At 45.6% G+C, this 21,133-nt stretch overlaps 3 protein-coding genes across 7 annotated transcripts; 1 reads left to right on the top strand and 2 right to left on the bottom strand.

Annotated features, from left to right (window-relative positions):
• Positions 1-534: 534 nt before the first annotated feature.
• Positions 535-10,055, bottom strand: LOC125954021 (protein transport protein Sec24A). Of its 5 annotated transcripts, none has more exons than XM_049683959.1 (15): positions 9,956-10,055; positions 5,807-7,526; positions 5,633-5,735; positions 5,424-5,550; positions 5,228-5,337; positions 4,918-5,149; positions 4,666-4,823; positions 4,422-4,495; positions 4,198-4,349; positions 3,843-4,096; positions 3,388-3,753; positions 3,093-3,301; positions 2,907-3,004; positions 2,688-2,826; positions 535-2,611 (listed from the first exon to the last, which is right to left on the bottom strand). In XM_049683959.1, the coding sequence occupies exons 2-15, from the start codon at positions 7,498-7,500 to the stop codon at positions 2,500-2,502; spliced, it is 3,828 nt and encodes a 1,275-aa protein (XP_049539916.1). In that variant the 5' UTR covers positions 7,501-7,526; positions 9,956-10,055; the 3' UTR covers positions 535-2,499. The 5 variants fall into 5 exon arrangements, with proteins under 5 accessions (XP_049539916.1, XP_049539915.1, XP_049539920.1 ...); XM_049683958.1 differs by having other exon boundaries at positions 9,893-10,047; XM_049683963.1 differs by lacking the exon at positions 9,956-10,055 and adding an exon at positions 9,578-9,858.
• Positions 10,056-10,404: 349 nt separating this feature from the next.
• Positions 10,405-15,898, top strand: LOC125954026 (GTPase-GDP dissociation stimulator vimar). Its single transcript, XM_049683975.1, has 5 exons — positions 10,405-10,721; positions 11,286-12,209; positions 12,298-12,471; positions 12,547-12,759; positions 12,832-15,898. The coding sequence occupies exons 1-5, from the start codon at positions 10,715-10,717 to the stop codon at positions 13,386-13,388; spliced, it is 1,875 nt and encodes a 624-aa protein (XP_049539932.1). The 5' UTR covers positions 10,405-10,714; the 3' UTR covers positions 13,389-15,898.
• A 256-nt stretch (positions 15,899-16,154) lies between these two features.
• On the bottom strand, positions 16,155-21,081 carry LOC125954030 (G protein pathway suppressor 2). Its single transcript, XM_049683980.1, has 7 exons — positions 20,846-21,081; positions 20,564-20,771; positions 20,406-20,496; positions 20,206-20,320; positions 19,485-19,538; positions 17,424-18,007; positions 16,155-16,629 (listed from the first exon to the last, which is right to left on the bottom strand). The coding sequence occupies exons 1-7, from the start codon at positions 20,976-20,978 to the stop codon at positions 16,510-16,512; spliced, it is 1,305 nt and encodes a 434-aa protein (XP_049539937.1). The 5' UTR covers positions 20,979-21,081; the 3' UTR covers positions 16,155-16,509.
• Between the last annotated feature and the right edge of the window lie 52 nt (positions 21,082-21,133).

The following is a 21,133-nucleotide window of genomic DNA, read 5'->3' as shown; positions in this document are numbered from 1 at the left end:
CCTGTCTTCATCCTGTCTGGAAAGAATTTGTAGCAAAGAATAAAACAGCTTAATGGGTCTCATCACCAAGGCAGTGTTTTACTTTTCGCCCGATGCAATGACAAGACGTAATAAAATATGACAATGAATGAGCTTTACCTAAAATGAATCTCGCACACAACAACCTGAAATCAGTGTTCGGTGAAAGGAACATGTTGGCCACTATTGTGTTATTGAAACACTTTTTAATAACCGTTAAACATACGGCTTGTTTTTATAATGTTTTAAAAAATTGGATAACGGTAACAACACAGCGTTCTGATCAAACGCAGTTTTCTTTCCAATAGTGCTGTTACCCTTTTCCACCAATCAATAACCTGGAAGCAACCAATCATCCATAAAATCTTTGAAATGGTCAAAAAAAGGAATAATGGAATTGATAAACCCAAACGACGTATCTCTTAGAGTAAAACTCAAGTTAACAATAACATGAGTTCTCAATATATCCTTCAACCCTTGCAGAATAAAACAAAGCTACACGTAGCGACAGTTACTGTTGATAATTTATCGCAATTTAATACGTCTTACATCGTATAGATACACAGTACACCAAATATTTCACCCCACCCTGCCACCACATGCTGCTTCTCTTTGTCCTCTTTTGGTAGCCATATTTGGATGCGCTTCCTCTCCGTAGTACTTCCGCTTCGTCGCTTATTGATTGCAGATAAAGCGCAAAAGCCGCCACGGTATCACTATCCCTTAGCAGAGAGACGCCACCTAACCAAATAGCAACCCATAGTATATTGAGACAGGAAAAGGAACAAAAATGAACATATTTCACAAAGCAACAACAACCTATGCGTTCAACGCCCTAAACCTCTACGTACAGCAGCCGAAATCAACTGTCCTGCGGGGTTTACTCTTGCCGTGCTCCTAATCTTCTGCGTTATCTATGAAAGCATGTCAGAAAGCTATGACGATAGTATGCATATGATACAACTAGCATGAAAAAACACAACACAACTATTTGGGGGAAATAATCAAACCAGCTTATCTCCCCTTCATCTACTACTAGTACAACAGTGCGCTTCCTGCTCTCGCGAGTAAGGAGTACATATTGAAAAATTGAAAACGTATCCTAAATTGCATCCCACACCGTGGCGAGAGGACGATCAAGCGCAAATGGGATTGTGTAGGTTTTATCTGGTTGAATGTTAACTTGAAATTTAAATATCGATAAACACCTTTACGATTTCAAAATCTGTTAACTGCCTTCTCCCGCACGCATTATACTACTTGCTGCTCTCTCGTACCGATCTCGAGCAACGATTGTTTCGTAAAATGACAAACCGAAATTAGGATAGAAGTAGAGTATTTCTCGTATCTGCTAGTGCCTGTACAGTTTGCTTTTTTCTGTTCAACGAACCATTTCCACACAGCACCGGTGGGCGAACCGGTAAGTAACAACATAAAAAATCCTTTACTTACTCCGCCTCAGCGGAACTGCTACTAGCTGCTGTTGCTGCTGGTAATAAATGTTGGCGTGCTAGTGTATGCTTTTAAATTCTATCCTTGGCTCGCGGGCCCGTTATAGTTGGTAGGTAAATTACTAATTCATTTATAAACGCAGACCTCCACAAATGAATGAGGCGCTCCCACGGTGCGATCAATTTTTATCTAGAATGCACAAAAATTCGTTTAACTATTTTGGAGCCTTTTCGCTCTCGCTCGTGTTTTATTGTTTCCTTGCTCCCACATACGTACGTACCGCTTTGTTCTACAACTGTGTTTGCTTCATTTTCCTATACTTATCGTTCCTGCGGTGTGGGTTGGTATGCGTGTGGATCTTCTTTCATTCATTTCCTTCTCTCTTCGTGGCATGTGATTCAACTTTATTTGCCTTTTTTAATTTAATATTTTTCCTAAATTAAACCTACTTCTTTCTCCTCTTCCCCGGCGGACGATCACACCGTTTCGTAACAGGTTAGTGACGTTTACTCCATGCTAACGCCTCATGCACTGTCGACATTTCACCAATCCAGCACACATACCCATGCATCTTGGATGGTTTTAGCATGAGTGACCTCTTTTACCTTTCTAATATATATTCCTGTTTCGTTCATTCACATGATACACATGATCTTGGTTTACTTTACACAATTTGTCCCCTAGTTGTAACCAGATGCATTCATCCTATCCATTCTATTTCTTTGCAGCGTAGCGATTTCGTTAGATTTACGTTTAAAACTTTGATCAAAATGATTTGCTTTATGTTTTGCAACGAACTACCACGCACCTTCTTTAGTTTCCTATTGCTATACCTTTCATTCGGTCCACCGCTACTACTAATCAGCGTTTGTATAATACACAAGTAGAAGAGAAGGAAGGAGCTTACAGCAGGGCATCTTTGTTTGACCGCCAAAGCCATAGAAAATAAGCATTCAGATACATGCATGTACGGAACAGGTGACCATCCGAGTAGTAGGTTTGCCTGACCCGAACCTGGCGACACACGCCTTACTTTATCTGTGTACGTAAATGCTGCAAGAACTCATAGTACGCCAACGAATTTGGATTACGGTCATCGACGAACTTTTCGACCAGCATCGACCGGAACTGGCTCGTATCACTAAAAGGGGGGTAGCCGAAAGGAAAGGATGACGTTAGAAAACAAACCGAACATACGCTGAAATGATGACGCTTACCGTATGACCTGCACGTAAGAAGTATAAGGCTTTTCCTCATTAATGCTATCCAAGAAAGTAAGCAGTGCCTCACTGGCCGCCGTCTCGCGACTAGGCAGATCAATGCAAAAATCGGGTATCTCTGAGACGGAGTTGTAACCTGCGCGTTCATGAACCGAATAGAGACATGATTATTAACCCATGTTTCCTACAACCGGAGACGCCACCTTCACCACTTACCGAGAATGTCCTGGACGATACTGGTAGCTACATTCGAACCAATGTAGATGAACATGTAAGATCCACAGTCTAGCAGGAACATGGATCTAGAGTCCAACCTTTTATAGCAAAAAGAGAATAAACAAAAGTTACTAACATAACACAAACAGGAGCGGCTAGCAAAAAAAAATGTTGGACGAAGTGTACTTCTCTGCTGATAACTGCAAGCGCGGTGGTTCCAGCTTGCGCCCGTCATCGACATAACCACCGCCACTATGAGTAACGAACAGGCAATCGAGAACGTAAAACTCTGGATAGATGTAGCGAATCAGTTGGTCAAGCGGCAGCGATTTCATCTCACACATCGCAAACACGCGATCATCTAACCGGGTGCTGGTGCCTGTTCGGAAGGCGGGCTAAAATGAGATTGAACCCATACCAAGATTAGTGATTGAAACACAAAATAGAAGCACTCTAAAGCCACTGTAAAACCATTACTTACGTGCTTCAACAGTGCTAGGATGTAAAGCGGTAAGAGGCTTAGATTTTCCGGAGCCACAATCGTACTGGAGTTTTGTGGCAGATTCTGAGCAATCTTGAACGCGCTAAATATATCGACGGTCGCATTGATAAAGGCATCTCTGGCATCGGAAAGGCTAGAGCTGAGCGACCGATCGACGGCCATCTTCGACAGCAGCCCCACTATGCACTGTGCGTCGGCAGAGTACATAACCTCCGTGAGACTAGCGGTCACCGGTATGCAAAGTGTGTGTACCCGAATCCGCCGTTCGGCCTTGCTGCTTGTATACAGCAGTGCCGCTTGGAAGCATACCGATTTACACTCGGCCAAACTTTCTTCGTACGTGATCTGTAAAGGGAAGTGAGATAAGAACAAAGCGGTTTAATTATCACCCATGATGCTATGATGCATTGACCCGAGATTCGTGTTCGTATTACCTGCATCCCGAAGCCTGCATCAGGATTCACGTTCGGCAACGACAGCAGATCTGTCGAGCGGACGAAGAAGTTACCATGGAATGTATGGATGGCTAGCCCGCGAGTGCACCGGACACGCATGACAGCCTCGAAGCCGATTTTGCGTGTCAAATATCGCTCAAAGCACTTGCGCAGCGATTTCACCAGCTGCGGTTTCGACTCGCTGTACAGTGGGATATGGTGCAGACAACCGCCACTGAATTTACTTATACCAGCTGCGCAAAAAAATCAAAGAGAAGACAATAATATTAATACTTCATCCACCTGAACATCACCAGCCTCCAATACATTCGCTATGCGACTTCAGAAAACTTACATATTGTAGCTAAATCACAGTATTGACTATTTAACAAAAATAAATCTACTGCAATCTGCTGGCCGGAACATTCCAGCGCAAGGCGTTTGTAGAAATCCGTCGCCGGTCCCAGATGTGCTACATCCTTCGATGAACGGTTATTCGGGTCCTCTCTGTTGGGATAATATAACTCGTTATGCAAGAGACTGGGCGTATCCTACTTGTATTTCTCTATGTCAGCTTACCTTGACTGTAACGCTCCTGGGCCGTGGTTCGGGAGACATGTTTGGAACACGGTAACGCGTCCGCCGGAAGCACTCTGAAAAAACAACAATCAGATTAAGAAAAGGATTGCGCTTTCAGTGCCGAAACTATAAATGATTATTAAAACAGAAAACTAATTCTTTTTTGTAATGTGGTTTTGATATTAGAAGCCGAACTAACAAAATGCTAACTCCTAATCGAAAGAATAATGAAGACTACACTTACCATCATCTTGAAAGCAACCTGCAGTGCTGCCCCGAGCGCACTATGTGTATCGTGCGTATGCTCGAATCGCTTCGGAAGCTGTTTTAACAAATCTTTAATCAATTCCTTACACTCCTTCAAGTTAACAAGCAGATTGTCCGGATACGGCAGGAACACATCTATTCGGGACGTACAAGAAATGATGATGAGCGTCATGATCCGACGTGCTTATCAAACGATCCCAAAAGTTATCGGAAGTCTTCTTCTACCTACCTTCTACATCCAAGACCGTCACTTCGTGCGGCTGATTGAAGCCTTCGGCTATGTTATAAAAGTGAATCGCACTGTTATAAGCAATGAAACCGACCTGCGTCCGGGCGTCACCGGGCAGATTTTCTAGATGCTCAGCGAGTGTGTTGCATACGGTGTTTAAATAGCCAGATTGCTGTGCCAGCGACGAAACATCCAACAGAAACAGATAGATAGCTGGTTGTGGGGGTCTCAACTGAAATTCAGGAAGAACGAGTTAATTTCATTCAAGTTTTTTTTCTCTGGAATGAACGAGCCTTTCGAAAGCCTTTACCATATACTCCGATGGTGCAATAAATTCGATAGTACTCGATTTGATTTCTGGTCTTCGCGTCGGATCACCGTACGTCTTCGTAACCGGATCGTACTGGAACTCTTCCGGAACTGCGTTGAGATCATTAGGGACCGAAAGCATAGGAAGTTTGTTGAAAATTAGTTCAGCAAAATATAACACATTTTTCACGACTTACGCTCATTGACGCGGTAGCAAAGATTGCATTTCCACTTTTTACTATCGACGAAAAAGACAAACGGATTGATGTAGGTCCGACAGGAACGACAGCGGACGATCGTATTACAAGAGATGACGGGGAGGTTCTGAAAGAAGCGCATACAACCAAGCGATTAGTACCATGCCTCTCTTTCTCTTTGTTCTAAGACAACACGTGACTCAACTTACATTTAAATCACGGAACGGGTGAATCAATACACCCAGTGGTAAACGAGATTTCTGCAACAAAGCTGATGTTTCCGGTATCTTGGTCAGCGTGCAACGGAATATGCTGAAGAGGAAAGATACGAAACGTAATTAACTTCTCACTAACCATAGGCCACTCCATACTGTAACCCTTACTCTGGATTGCAGTTGATGGACTCCTGGAACGGATTCACTAGATGTATCGTCGGTGGTCGCACACGATCGGTGGGTAGGATGTGACGAGTTTGAAGCAAATCCACCGTATTGTTGCCCCACAAGCGATTGAATCCTCCACGTACCACATTGCCGGACGCATCGCCTGGATAGGCGGCCGAAGCCGCTGCCCCGAACCCTGGCTGATGATGCATCTGTTGAGGTGCTGGTTGTTGATGCTGTGGCTGTTGGTGTTGAAATTGTTGCTGCTGTTGCTGTTGCTGCTGTTGCTGGTGCTGTTGTTGATATTGTTGTTGTGTCGGCGGTTGGGCGTAGTTCGGTTGCTGAGGCATCGGTGGCAAACCCGCATGCTGTTGTTGCTGGTGCTGCTGACCATAACTACCACCAGGCTGTGGCGGTACCAGCTGCTGCGCTTGTTGTGGGAACCCTCCCGTCACTGATTTCGCGGCAGCAGGATACATTGGCCGCTTGTTCGCAGTTGGTTGAGGGGCTCCGGTGCTGGCCGAAGCTGCCAACGCATACTGAGATCCGCCCATCGCAGGCGGTGGATTAGAGGGTCCATTGGGGATACCACCGAACGCAGGAGGCTGTTGTTGTGCCAACGGTGGACGCTGTGTTTGATTTGGTTGCGGTTGCTGCGACTGTTGATTCAATGGTGGAGGTAAATGGCCGTAGGATGGTGGCACCGGTCCAGCAGATTGTTGCTTGACAGATGCGTTAACCGCCGTAGGACCCTGTGTGGTTGGACCATTTACAACCATCGGGTTCGATTGTGGTGTATTAGTTGATAGGCCATTGCTGAGTGGTTGCTGTTGACTTCCTGCCACAGGTGGAAACAGACCGCCGGCTCCACCGGAGTTCGCTCCCGCTGTCGATGGTGGCCGATTTAGGCTTAGATCCTGCACACTTGCCGTCAGTTTACTGAACGCGTTCGGAGCAGCCGGCACGGTAGCTACTCCATTCAGATTTGGTGTCGAGGAATTCACCGGTGTTGACATACCCGATGCACTGCGTGGCGGTGTATTAACATGATTTCCCGGTGCACCACCATTGTTCGCGTAGTTGTTATTGTTCGGGCTCAGATTGTACTGCCCACCACCAACAGCTGCTCCTGGACGTGACGTTTGTGGTGGATGTTGTTGACTAGATGGTGTCGGCCCCTGATTGTTGTTCAGGCCTCCGATTGACGGGAATTGCTGTGACCCAATGCCGCCATTAGCGCCCACCAGTGCCGGCGAAGAGGTACGCGAAGAGCTTGCACTGTTTCCATTGGTAGCGGCGGCTAGCGAAGCAACACGCTGATTGTTAACCATTGTTGGGGGCGGTTGCTGCACGTACATCTGCCCCATCGAGGGTGCACCGAACGAGGGTTTCGGTGGGCCCAATCCTGGCTGTGACGACGGAGGTCCGTTCGTTAGCACTGCTGGAAATGGTCCTGCCACTTCTGGCCATGGTCGACCATTTCCGGTCGGTGCCGTGCTTGACGATGGAGGACCATTGCTCATCATCATTCCCTTAGCTGGATTGCTTGGTGCAGTTGGAGGCGACTGTACGACGGACTGTGGCTGCTGCTGGTGCTGCTGGTACAACAGTTGCTGTGGCTGCACTTGCGGTCCATTGGAAGCATGTGGGAAACCATTCGGCATTCCATAGTAGTGAGATGAATTAGACATCATCCGGGTGTGAGGTTCGTTGTTTTACCCTAAAAACCGAAAAGATATTAAGTGAATGCACAACTTACGATACAAATAACAAGCCTAAAAACCAGCATAAACAATAATTCTTGCTCTAGCGGCTCTGAAAAATCATCGTTTCGCGCGATGCGATGGGGTAGCCTTGACCAACGTGATAAAGAACTAACACGAGGCCCACGAGCGTGATCATCGTGTATGGTGAATGGCGGTTTGTGCTGCCAACAATGTGCTGGCCCCCGTTGACTGTTTCTGTGTTTATATGAATTCCAGTTTAAACTGGATGAGTAGTTAGGCGCGCACGCCTGCGGGTCTCTATGATCGTCCCGGATCATACATTCACCCGTGACAAACGAAAACATTCACGTAACCAATCGCAACAGTACAGTTCTATTGGTTAAACTAAACACAAATGGCAATCGCCACAGGTTTCATTCTATCATAAAGCAAATTCAGCAATTCAACTATCCGGCACAGCTCCGGGTATTTCGTGATATATCGAATTCTTCCAAATCAATCTGCTGGAAGCAATGCAGAATATACAAAAAAAATCTTGAATGCCAACACACGTCGACCAAACACAATCGCAGTCCTTGAAGATCACGGAGAGCATTGATCCACATACGGTGGCAGCCCCGAACTGAAACAGCTGACTCAACGATACACCTAAACCGTGCGGAGGTTATTTGTTTAACCACCGTCATGGCCACTTTATGGTTCAAGGGAATCTGCGTTCATGAACCTTCTCCGATCGGCCTCTCGTCTGTCCTTGGAAATACACGTCACAGACTCAGCGTGTCGGAATCGATAAGAGCCTCGGCTGGCTACATGCTGCGTGATTTATCAGCCGGACAATATATTGATAATTTACGCCACACTTCATGCGCTCCGTCCGGTGGCCAGATCCGATGCTCTCGAAAAGATGCTTCCTCGAGCGTTCCTCCGCAACGCATCCGCGGCCGCCGTCGGTAAAACAGCGAAAACCTGCATGCTCATCAGACCTTTTCACGTCACACGGGATGTGGTAGAGCACTTCTCTTATCTCTTGTACGACGGTTTCGAGTGTGCTGTTTACTTTAGCAGCCGAATGTGTCGTGTATGTCCACCGATCCAACCTGCTGACACAGGCGTTTGATAAACGAATCTTTGTTCTTCTTTAGCCGTGTGTCAGCATTGCTTCTGCAACACAAGCGTTTCAACAAACGATCTCTGGGGTGCTTTTGAGGATTTAGTTAATGGAATTCACTTGTTATCATAACTGTCGTCGTAAACATCATCCACAATCTGTAGAACGAGTTTGATATTATTTCAGGATGGCAAGATCAGTTAGTGCATCTATGATGGAGTTGTTTTTGCCGACGAAAACGTCGAGAAAGAGCGTATTTCTTGCGTAATTTAATGAAAATCTATTGCGTCAATCGCGTTGTGCTGCAGGCACTCCGCGTGTTGCCATCACGACCTCGATCGCTACTGGGGTTCAGCTGAGTCATGATGACGACGATCGCCGATGCACAAGCGGTGGCTTTGCTGCTGGGATATACTTCCGACAACGGGTTCACAGTATTTGGTAAATCATAACAATTACGACAGTAAAATGCTGAGCAGCCCAGATGAGTCACAACAACCGGAACCGTTGATCAGAAGCACTAGCCACTGCTTTTACCGTGCCCTAGGTCGTTCTCGAGGCCAACAGAACGGAAGCGACAACAAAGCAGCACACTGAGCGATGTTAATGACCTAGTTTGGCGGACGAGGCTGGCTACTACCTCCATTCGATACTCGCCAGCACGTATCGTGGAGTGGAGAGCTATGAATAACCTGGCCGGGAAGGACGAACTGAGCAGCCTTCTGTTTCGATGGCAATGACACTATTTTGGGCTTCGGTACTGGGCCATTATTACTCCACGTTTCACGCAGGACACCTTGCCGAATGAACCAGAATGCACCTGGCAACACGAACTTCCGGCGGGTTTGTGGTTTCACAATCGCGAATTAAATTCGAATCTGCTGCGTTGCCACAATGGACACACTCAAACACATGCACTTTGCCACACGTACGCACATACTCGAGATTTAACTGATTTACGGCTGCAGCACATCCAATCAATTAAGCCTTCGTGACACGGACAGATCCGGACACTCCCGTCCACACGAGAGGGGGAGGTGCATTCCGAGGGATTTGGGGAATTCCAGGACGACCTTTAAATCGCAGGAAGCGACGTGAAAACCCTGTGGCTGGTTCCTCCAACTCATCATCGCAACGCAACCAATTTTCCCCGAACACTCCCCGCCCTCCACCACTCGCACTACACCCTTGCTGGTTGATTCGCTAGCGCCACCACAATAGAGATTTTGGGGCGGATTTTACGGCGCTTACGTTGCTAGTCACGGCTGTCCCCGATGCTGATCCGCGGCTGGTGGTTTCGGATTCTCGATTTACCTCGTAAACTGCACTAATCGTTCACGATGGAGGCTGGCGGAAGGAAAATTTGTATCACTCTCGCCCAACAACCTGCACGCACGAACCCGTTCGAGAAATCTTTCCACAAAAAAAATGACACATTACGTGGCCTGCTGTCAACGCTTTGGCTTTGGTTTAGTGGGGATTCGGTTTTCTTTGGTTAAGTGGGTAAGAAAATTTGAACCGAAAACGGCGGCTAATCCGGGAAAATTCGTGGTTTCACCGTGGAAAAATATCAAGGGCTTGGAGGTGGTTAATTAATACGGAAAATAATAAAAATCGAGTTGGAAAACCCGGAATTCGACCTAAAACACTGAAGCGCGCTTCAGATTCAACTCAGCCTCAGCACAGGAAAAATCAAAATTTTAAGCGAAAAATAGACAACACCCTTAGAAAAACTTGTTTTGGTTAGAAATTGCTGTAAAAGTGGGAGTTTTTAACATTTTTCAGCAATTTCGTGAATTTAGTGATAAAGATAACGGTGATAAGGTGAAATTAGCATCTTCTGCAACTCCCGCCAACGTTCGCGTTGGAAAAGAAGGCCGGAAAAGTATAAGAAACTTGGCGAACCGCTACTCAACTCAACTCAACAACGCTCTCCAAAAAAATCGAATAATCGGCAAACAACGGATTTAGCCCCGCAACTAAATGCTTTAGAATCAGGACGATCGGCCAGTTTGTGTGCATTTCCGAACAACCAAATCTATCGCCTCTACTCCCGGTAGCCCACTTCACACCATGGAAGGTAACTATAACGCCGACGCCAGCGAGGGCGGCGACGGCGGCGGGTGTTGATAGCCAGCAGGAGCGAACGGTTTAATCCTTCCCGGATCGATAAATAGTGTGTGATGTATGGAGCAACCTTAGATGCCTCCCCCCCGGGGGTTCAGGCGAAATAACGCGGATTGTGTATGCGCAACATATTTGCATTTTCTAACTGATGCCGGACGAGCGGATCCCCACGGCTTCCTCGTTCTGTTTATACACACACTCCCCACCCACCGCGGGTGCATCTGTATATATATATTTCTGCTCGGCACCCGGAAAAATCGTAGACTATCGAGTCTAAATAAAACATCGGATGGTTTTGTCTAGACACTCGCGGAGGTCTGTTTGTCGTTTGAAGCGATGTACATCTGGTAATTGTGGATAGGATGCTCTGGATTTCCATCCCCCGGGTGCGGTGATTTAACGTCGCCTAGGACGAGCGCGTTCCCTCACTAACGAGATTATTAGCTTGAGCGATTTCACGGTGAACGTAGGAGTTAATCAAGATTTTTTTTCTTCGTCTCCTCTTCCCAATCTGCAGCCGAAATGGATGAAATCATTGCTGGGCTGAAAACTGCAACGATTGAAAAATGTCCCGAACGGGCACTGCCACTGCTGAAGCAGATCTCGGACAACGATACGAACTTGGGCGACAAGTACGACATCAAGGGTGATCTGCTGGAGCTGCTGCAGATGGACGATAGCAAGATGCACGTACAGGTGGCGCGTTGCATTGCGGAAGTTACGAAAACGGACAACCAGCGTGCCAAATTCTCTCACCAGGATGTGATACGTCGGCTTACCGAGCTATTGCGGGTGCCCAGCTCTAAGGAAAACTCGGTCGATACGATCGCGCTCGAGCTATGCACACAGCTATGCCGGGCATTGGGCAATATTTGCTACGCCAACGACGAAGCCCGCACCATCATCAAGGATATTGGTGCTGATGAGCGCATTTTTGCGCTGCTCGAATATGACGTCGACATGGATGATGACGATCGGGAGCAGTTTGTGCGCGTTCGGTGTGGTCTCATCTCGAACTACCTCCTCGGCAGCGATGACCTAGCTGAACGTGCCGTCGAGCTGAAGGTGATCGAAAAGCTTGAATGTATTCTTACCCGCTGTCTGGCTGATGTGGACAAACACGAGGAACTGTTGCTCAGTGTGTTACCGCCGCTGAGCATATTAACCGAACAGATCAGCGATCTCTGCTTTCCCGCTTCGCTGAATCGTACCATCGCGAAGCTGCTGGCACGCTGCACCAATCCAGATATTGCGGAATCCTGCCTAGCACTGCTGCACTACGAGGCGCAAAATGACGACGTAAAGCTACTGCTAGCCGAGGAGGGGCTTTGCGAAACCATCTACCAGTTGCTGGAGAAGTACAAAACGTTTGCCAATACCGACGAGGCACGTGTACTGATGAAGCTCGCCTGTGACTTGATTGTACTTATACTGACGGGAGGTAGGCAGCAGCTGAGATGAAAAGATCATACTGAAAAAGTGAAGCGACCTTTGGATATTAATTGGGCTTATTCTCTTTTTTGTTTTAGACAAATCCATGCACTTCCTTTACACAACCCCTCTGCTCAAGTGTATGGAGGATTGGCTTGACTCGTACGACGTAGAGCTGCTGACGACAGGTGTGCTTGCTCTGGGGAATTTCGCCCGTTCCGACAGCCACTGTATCAATATGGTTGAGAATAAGATCATGCACAAACTCCTCTGTAAGTGGGGTAGATTGATAGGGTGTCAGGCAATACCGCATGCTGAACCATTTTTCGTTACGATTTCTCCCGTAGCAATCCTGGCGAAAAACAACGGAACAGAGCACCAGATGACACTGCAACACGCACTGTTGAGTACGCTGAAAAATCTGGTCATACCGAAACCGAACAAAGCGGCCGTCATCGAGGCAGGATTAGTGGACATTATTCTACCGATGCTCGAAATACATCAACCACCGGTGGTATTCAAACTGCTCGGCACATTACGCATGACGGTCGATGGACAAGGTAGGCTGTGCATGCCCGGTCAAACCCGTTCAAATTGTGTTATCCTATTAAAAATCATCATTTTTGTTTTAGAAAAACTTGCCTCAGAATTACTGCAAAACGAAAAACTCGTAAAGCAGCTAGTTTACTGGAGCCAAACTTCCGAGTTCACCGGTGTCCTTGGTGAATCGCTCCGTCTTATGGCGTGGCTGATCAAACACGCGTACCAACACAAAGGCAACGAGCCTGCTATGGATGACACCGGGTTGCGAAAGTTCGTAGCGATTGAAGGTGCAGTTGCCAGCTTGGTCGGTATGCTGGCCTCGACGCATCTTGTTATGCAGAACGAAGCTATGATTGCGCTCAGCATTCTGACCACCATTTTCCACAGCAAAGGTGCTCCCAACGCGAAGAGCGAAGACAGTGGCACACTAGATCGGCTACTAATCGAAGCGGGAGTTGGTAGTAAGCTAGCCGAGCAAATCACTCTAAATGGAGAATCGATGACGAAGGAAATCGTGGAAAACTTGCAAACCTTCGTGAAGCAACTACACGGCGGAAGTGAATCATTAGTGGCCCATCTAAGAGAACACAACATCGATGAGCTCCTGAAAACCATTCCCAGTTTGGTGGAGTATTGCACGCTGTGAAGTGACTTACGATCTTCTGCATCTCATTTGCTGTGAACTGGATTCTTTCGAACTGTATTGGTTTTGAGTAGCAAATCGACATGGACAATTTTGGGCAGTGGTCTCATCAGTAATTATGTATTTTACCTGCCAAAATGGCACCAATTTGTGTAATGCTACTATGATTACCAGCATGTATGCGCAACGACTTCTTAATTAGTTTATCTGGCTTGCTATTGTGCCTACAACTTCTAAGCCATGGCGTGTGTAATAGCTGAAGCTGGCAGCTCTAGTAGTTTGCCAATATCTGCTGAACGATTAGGTGACGGTGGAAGATACCGTTGATCGGTGTCCAATCCGGCTTCGCAATTGTCCAATATGCTTTACCATTGAAACGATCTCTGCTGTAGGGTAGTAGGGAAGGTTTTAAAAACATTAATGCCCGTGCAGGCAATCCCATGCTCAAACAGTTCCCATGTGAAGACCAAAATAGAAATAGTGATCGGTACGACTAGTGAGAGACACGTTACGATCGGGTGCAATTCACCGCATAACGCAGATTTAACTTTTAGGAACACGTTAAAGTTAAAGTGATGCACCGGTTTGTTTGATACCGAGTAGAACAAACAACACAATTACCCTTTGTAGGACGATGCACAGTTCGGAGGCCACACCGATGCACAACGTTTTATGGTTACGATGTTAAGCAACAGAAGAAATATGGCCAACTGTGTTACATGTTTTTCTCCGTTCCCTGCATAAACAAGGTAACGGCAATCACAAGTGAAACAAAGTAGAAAAGCGTAAAGCATAATATTTTTAGTCACTTAGCTACTTTATCTTCCTCATCTTAGGTGAATAGCGAGGATAAGGGGGTTAGGAGTACTCGGCAAAACGTATTTTAGGTCGGAAGGCTACATTGAACAGCCGAAAGGAAAGACCGAGGAAAGGGGCTCGGCCGATATTATTTGCCCAGTTACTTGGCAGAAAGAAGCACTAGCAGAATGTTCCCGAAAAAATCGAACATTCGCTTACCAGACGCTGTGTGGCAGGATTCGGATTAACATGAATGCAACAATCAATTTATAATCATACAGCATTTATTTATACCCTCTAAGAGACTTACGCGCTCTATACGCAATACCGCATAATATACATAGTACCAATTAGATTTAACAAAACAGACACGCGCCGCCAGATAGGGGGATCAAAATCCAACCGCATAAGTGTAGCTTTGTAATTGGAAGCACGGGTAGTAACCATAACTCGTGCTCCTGCGGTTCGATTAGACAAGTCGTCTCGTCAAAAGCATGCCTCATCGTTTAACAAACCATAACAGATAGGGAACTCATCAGGACAAGATGCAAAAGTAAAGAGATATAACAAAACTGTTTCGAGACGTTCGTTATTTTGTCTATTGCCGGTTGTCCCCGGCTTTTTCCAAGTAGGTTGCAACGTAGACAGTAAGCGTTGCGGTCACAATGTTGTACGCTTTGTATTAGCCCGTTAAAGCTAGAAGAGGTATTAGCGTCTACATAGAAACTTTCATATAACATATCCCCCACCCCCCAGCAGCAGGGAGGGGAGATGTATTTAACAGTATTTCAAGCACCGCATTTAAATCACATATGGCTAGTCGCAGCAGCACCATTGCTAAAGCAACAATCCAAGGCAGTCGCAGCAGCATCTCGTTGCTAGATGCCTATCTTCCGGTTCCGTGAGCATTCGTTCGATCACTTTCACACAGAACCAGTTGTTGGGAAACGATTTGACGATGATCATTGATCAAAAGGAGAAACAAACACGCAAAAAACGAAGAGAATGAAAAATGTAAGCAATGTTTTCAAAGAAATTTATTATAATATATCTAAACATATTACACGAAGGGTGGGTGTATCGAAACGACAGAGGTAGGGTAGAGAAATCGGTGACGGTAGTGGCAAATGTTCGTTGCACCAACTACTCGCGAACAATGCAATGATACAGATACATCTGTGAGGTTTGACCCGACCTTCCGATATCTAAACTCATCAAACCGAATAATGCAAGGTATCGGACAGAGAAGCGAACGGAACGAAATAATGAATACAAGCAGGGATGAGGAAAAAACCGGGCAATCCGTAAACGATGCACAACGACACCGTGGCCAGTTGTGTGTTTGTGCTATGTACGAGCATGAACGAAAGAGCAACAGAAACCAACCAACCAAACAAACCAAGTGATTTACAAGAAAACAAAATGGGCAATACAATGTTAATTCATAAATAATCAAAAGCAAAACGAACAAAAAAATGAACTTATAAAATAGCGCCGTAATTGCTATACATAATATGCGGTGCGCTTCTCGATCCATGAAATAGGATCGGTATAGATGTGTGGCATGGGCGCACGATAGACGTGCGCCCCCGGAATAGGCGAGACAGTTTTTTCTAGTGGCAGTGTCACGTATTTTGTAGTTCTTTCCCCTTCCCTTTTCATCCTTTTCCTCGACGAATCTATTTATTTTGTGAACCACTTGGCTTAATAATAAATTTAAAATAAACAAAAACATCCTCTTGCGTCGTGTGATGCTGGTCTGAGAACGCCATGTGGAATGAGTTTCTAGATGAAAATGAGGAAGCAACAGCACCAGCACCAACTCTCACAGTATTTTCCTATTTAATGACTGTTTCATAAACAAATAATTATTTATTTAAAAAAACGAAGCCGGCGCTATCCAGGTGGCTCTCCTGATCGATCTGCAGTTCGTCATTTCATGTTGCCCATCACGCTCTATCTGTTCGTAGAGAAGCCCTGAAAAACCACGTGCTGGGTCTTCGCCTCGTGATACATTCAAGAGTTATTGAGCGAATCATAATTTAAACAGCAAATGGGACTCAATTTCTCGATATTTCCAAGCAAAAGTCAAGCAACCGTAAAGTAGTAGTTCACGTGATCGAAGAATACTTTATTATGAGCGAGCGTTGTTCAGTAGTACTTATTAAGTTCAGCAATAGCGACATCGGGCCCACATGGACCGAGAACAGTCTTGTTCGGCCAGGACGAGATAGATGTCATAGCCTGTGGCGTTCACATCCTGCCGGTTTTGTGGGGTTCAGCCGACCGCAGCCGCCCAGCCCGAAAGAGCCGAACAGCAGCCATTTTAGTAGCGCTGCCGACTGTAATGCATCTGCGAAGGAGGCGGCGGTTGCTGTGGATTGCTGGGCATCGGCGGTAATCTGGCCGGCGGGTAGCCCTGCGTAATGCTTCCACTTTTCGGCAACTAGATGGTAGCGATGGCGAGAAAAATAACATTTTCGTTTGCTTTTCGTTTGATCCTTTTGCGGCTTGGTTGATGGATGCAAGGATCGTATATGTGTATGTGCGTGTGTGTGTGCATGTGTGTAAGTGTTTTTGTGTGTGTCCAGCTACTACTTAGTACGTGTGTATGAAGAAGAAGCAGTGCAGACTCAACCGAAGATGATGCCAAGAAATAATGTTTGGTGCAGGTAGGTGCATTCAATGGTGGGAAAGTATTTAGGTGTAGGATTGTGTTTATTTGAAAACGGTCATCCCCGCTAGGTGACCTCTGCGCTTCATCGTTAGGATCTAGGATTAACAAATTACTACGAAAGGGGTGTGTGTTATCTGTACAAGCAACATAGCTTCAGCTATCTTCCATCTCGAAGCAACCACGCCCGCCCCGTTTACGCTTTGGAGCACTATCACCAAAACTGGACTTGGAATGTTTCCAGTGGAAACTCTGCCGACATGCGGTTTTTGTAGTAAATAAAAATAGAAGTAAAATTGCTAAAAGTGCAGAAATCTCGAAGACCTTGTTATTGCAGTAGCCCCCGCATCGGGTTACGTATTGGGGAATTGGGTTCTGGAGGAAACCATTTGCTTATAACCCCAGGTTGTGTTATCAAAATAGCAAAAGCGTTAGAAGCCATTCAACATTGTGTTATTCCGTGAGTACAGAAGGAAAAGAATGCGTAAAGAAGAAGAAAAATGGAAAAGCAAAACAAAAGAACACCGAAAGCCTCAGCTATACTTGGACAGATCAATGGCGCTTACTTGCGAGTTCGCGGCAATCGCGTGCATTTGAATGGCACCTTGACGCAGCCCGGGCGCGTAGATGCCCTCGGGCAAGTGCGATCCACCGGGGCCCGGCAGCGGGCCAGGAGGTAGAACCTGCGATGGTCGCAGATCCTTCCGTTCGTCATGATGCTTAGCCAGCTCAATGTGATACGGTACACCGATCCGTTCGGAGCCAATCTTTTCAATTGCGATCGTTTTCAGCGGCGGACCCGATATCGAGGACTGCTGGCCGTGCATGGCGGCAACCGTGGCATGATCTAGGCTAATGTGGTAAATATTGGGCTGAGCCGCTTGTCCCATAATCGCCTTACTACTCTGGACCATATGTGGGGGTTCCGATTGCTTGAGTAGTCCAGACTGATGCAAATGCTGCTGTTGATGCTGTTGATGCTGTTGTTGATGCTGCTGTGTTGGTGGTATGTCCACGTACTGGCGCATCGGTATCGTGAGATTGCTCTGATACGGATACAGAATTTGCTGCGGTTGGCGTACATCTGGTTGCGGCGGATTAGAGGGTGGGTTGGAAGGATAGAATCCAACAGGCGGACAGTACTGCGATTCTGTAAGGAAGGGAGATCAGACAAACAATTCTTCATTCGAACCGAGCAAAAAATCGCGGAATATCGCACTACCATTCCATTTGGGTTCTAAGTACTATATTTAAAAAAAACTATTGTTACTCAATAGATTATCATTTTACTCAATCAAACACACACACACACGATAACACGCTAAGTCGTACACCAAATCTTGTACCGGTCCACACCTGATTTGGTATCGATGAAGCTAATTCCTCGTTAGAATTTTACTTAATGAATTGATGGGAGCACTTCACATCACAACAAAGTTCTTCCGTCTTGTGAGAGGTTTCATGTTTGTATAACAATAAAGTGAGATCAAACCTAAATCATAGGCCATTTGTCAATAATAATTGATGTGAGTAACCTTACACATATCATTACACTCTTTATATTTAAGTCTTTACACATTGAATATGATGTTACGTGCTTTTGAAATGTAGTATTGTATTGTTACGTTTGTTAAAGCATGTTAAGAGTGAACGCACACATAAAGCATCTCTTTGTCATCGCTTTCGGAGGGCAACATTCACTCATATGTGGATTTTACTGCCCTCCAGCAAAGTAACAAACAAAGAAATATTAGAAAATTAGACGAAAAACAAGAAAATTATAAGAATAGCCATCATTTGGCTGTTTATGAAAAGTACACGGTAAAAGCAGTATAAACCAAAGCTAGAGCACTCGAATCGAAGCATATTATTTTGTGATTTTATAGTTCTCCTGCTAATGTGGTAGTTAACACACGTTAATTAGGAATGACAAAACACGAAGGAAAATAAGCGTACAAGAGAGATTGATAAGTTGTAGAGTATGTGTGCTAGTATCAAGCGTTGAAAAGAAAAGGAAATTTACCATTATCTCAAAGAAATCAAATCAATTGGAATCAATGCGATAAAAGTATAGAATAAAGTTGAAAGCCCAAAGCAAACGCAAAGCAAACAAAAAAGGTACCCTTTGGACCTGCACAAACATCGATTGGCACACGGGAAACCAAACTAGAATATCTAATGGGGGCATAGGAGAACATAGGGGTAAAGCAACAAATCAACCAAACAATTCGAGCGTGACCGAGTGGGAATTTGCGAGAAATATATTACAATTTGGGGAATGTCGCTGCTAGCAACATTAGCATTATGATACCCAACACCACCGCCGTAGGACCGTCTGCAACCGGATGAATGCAAATGGAAGGGCCTGATAAGGAATGCAGTGACTCTACGCGGGACAGCATTGCACACCACACCGGACAAAAGATTGCATCCACCGGGTGCCAGTAGGCCGGCTTTGTTGGTATAATCTTATTGACGTGCATATACTCTTTGGAATGTTAGTTTCGTTGCATCCACACTTCATACAGGGTGCGTTGTTTAACGATAGCGAACGAATGGAAATGATAAAAGGAATTTCATGGTTGGAAAAGTATATGAAGGGTTTAAAAAAATTGAATTTAACTCACTGTTCCACAGAACGGCACGGGCCACTTCGCCACTCCGTCTACCTTCATCCATCTCTGTTATCGTGTTTCAAATTTGGAACCATTCCATAAATGCATCATGTTCCGGTTAGGTAAGAGAGAACATATTCGTAAAAGAATAGAAAACAATTAAACGAGAAAATTAAACGAACCGAAAAGAAATAAAACAGTAGAAAGAGAGAAAGAGGGAGACAAAAAAAAATCGGAATTAAACAAGAGCACGATTGCACGATAAGGTTCGAAATAAATTATCTCTCGATGCTATACTAAACTGCCAGATATTCATATGTTAAACAGATGCACAATGCAACTCATAGGGAAATGATAAATATTTGGTATTTCCGCAAAAGGCACCAAATATTTGAAACTAAAAGATAACAACAATATTTGGCGCGTGAGGTATTGCACTTCGACCCATCCAGGTCACACGAAGTATGGGGCATCTTTTCGAAACCGAAGGAAGCTGGAAACAAACACGATTAATTTATATGACAAAAAACAGGCGTCGAGCTCCAAAGGCTCGATCCTTGCAGTAAAGTTATACTTGCTATTTGGGAGTACAAAAAGGCGTTCGGATTTTATGGTGTCATGAGTGAATAATAATAAAAAATAATTGTAGCGCACCGACTTTCGGTTCCTTTCGGCTTGAATTGACAAAAATGGATGGGCCTCGAAGTCTCAAATCGGTTACGGTTGTACTTACTCTGCGGCGAATGGTAGATTTGATTGTTGAGATTGGGCTGCTTATAGTAGCCCTGCAGATGCTGTGGTGACGAGGGACTGTGCGTGCGCTTTGCCACATTCACTTGCGGATTGCCCTAAATGGGTTTCCGGCAGCAAGAGCAGATCAGTTAGTACGTTTTTAAATGGGGTATCCGCACGCAATGACAACGAGGTACTCACTTTGTGTATTAAATGCTGCTGGTGCGGTGGACAGATGGAGCGCTGCGGTAAGAATATCTGCTGCGGAATATTTTGGATCGCCATCATCTCCCTGTGAAACACCAAGTGATCATTAGCTATTTGATCTTCTTATGCCGCGCAACGCCAACGGTTCTTACTCCTTCATCTGCCGCTTGCGATTGTCGTCCTCATTTAGCACTTTCTTCAGCTGCAGGAACAACTGCTGCTTTTCGTTCCGCAGCTCCTCGAGATTCTTTTCGAGGATCAAAATTTGCTCCTTGGTTTCCCCGAGCGTCATCACGTCCTGTTTTTCACGCTCCTCGCGCTCCCGACGAAGCCGTTCCTCTTCCACCTCCGCTTGCAGCTCTGCAGAGGGGTATCAGAAAAAGATAAGTTACTATCCGTTCGAATGAACATTTCCCTTGCATCTTTGGGTGTACCTTGTTTTTTACGCTCGCGTTCGCGCATAATGTGTCGTTTCAGGGCGTTCCAGAGCTGTTCTTCTTTCTCCGTTTTGGCGGCCGGTTGTGCCGGCTGCTGGGCCGGCATCTTCAGATACTTCTTAGCACTCATGTTTTCTCAATATTAACTGCGTGTTTGCTGTTCACGAAAATCAAATTTCCATCCTTTTTGATGATTTTCCAGAGATGATTTTTCCAGGTCGCGTCGTGTTTTGACAGCAAGCGCAAAAGCCTGTGCCACACGAAGCGAAGATGAAATGCCAAAAA

This window comes from Anopheles darlingi, chromosome 3 (assembly GCF_943734745.1).
Source record: "Anopheles darlingi chromosome 3, idAnoDarlMG_H_01, whole genome shotgun sequence".
Classification (NCBI taxonomy): Eukaryota; Metazoa; Arthropoda; class Insecta; order Diptera; family Culicidae; genus Anopheles; species Anopheles darlingi.
The sequence above is the reverse complement of the archived record's forward strand: the minus strand, read 5'-3'. Positions and strand labels throughout refer to the sequence as shown.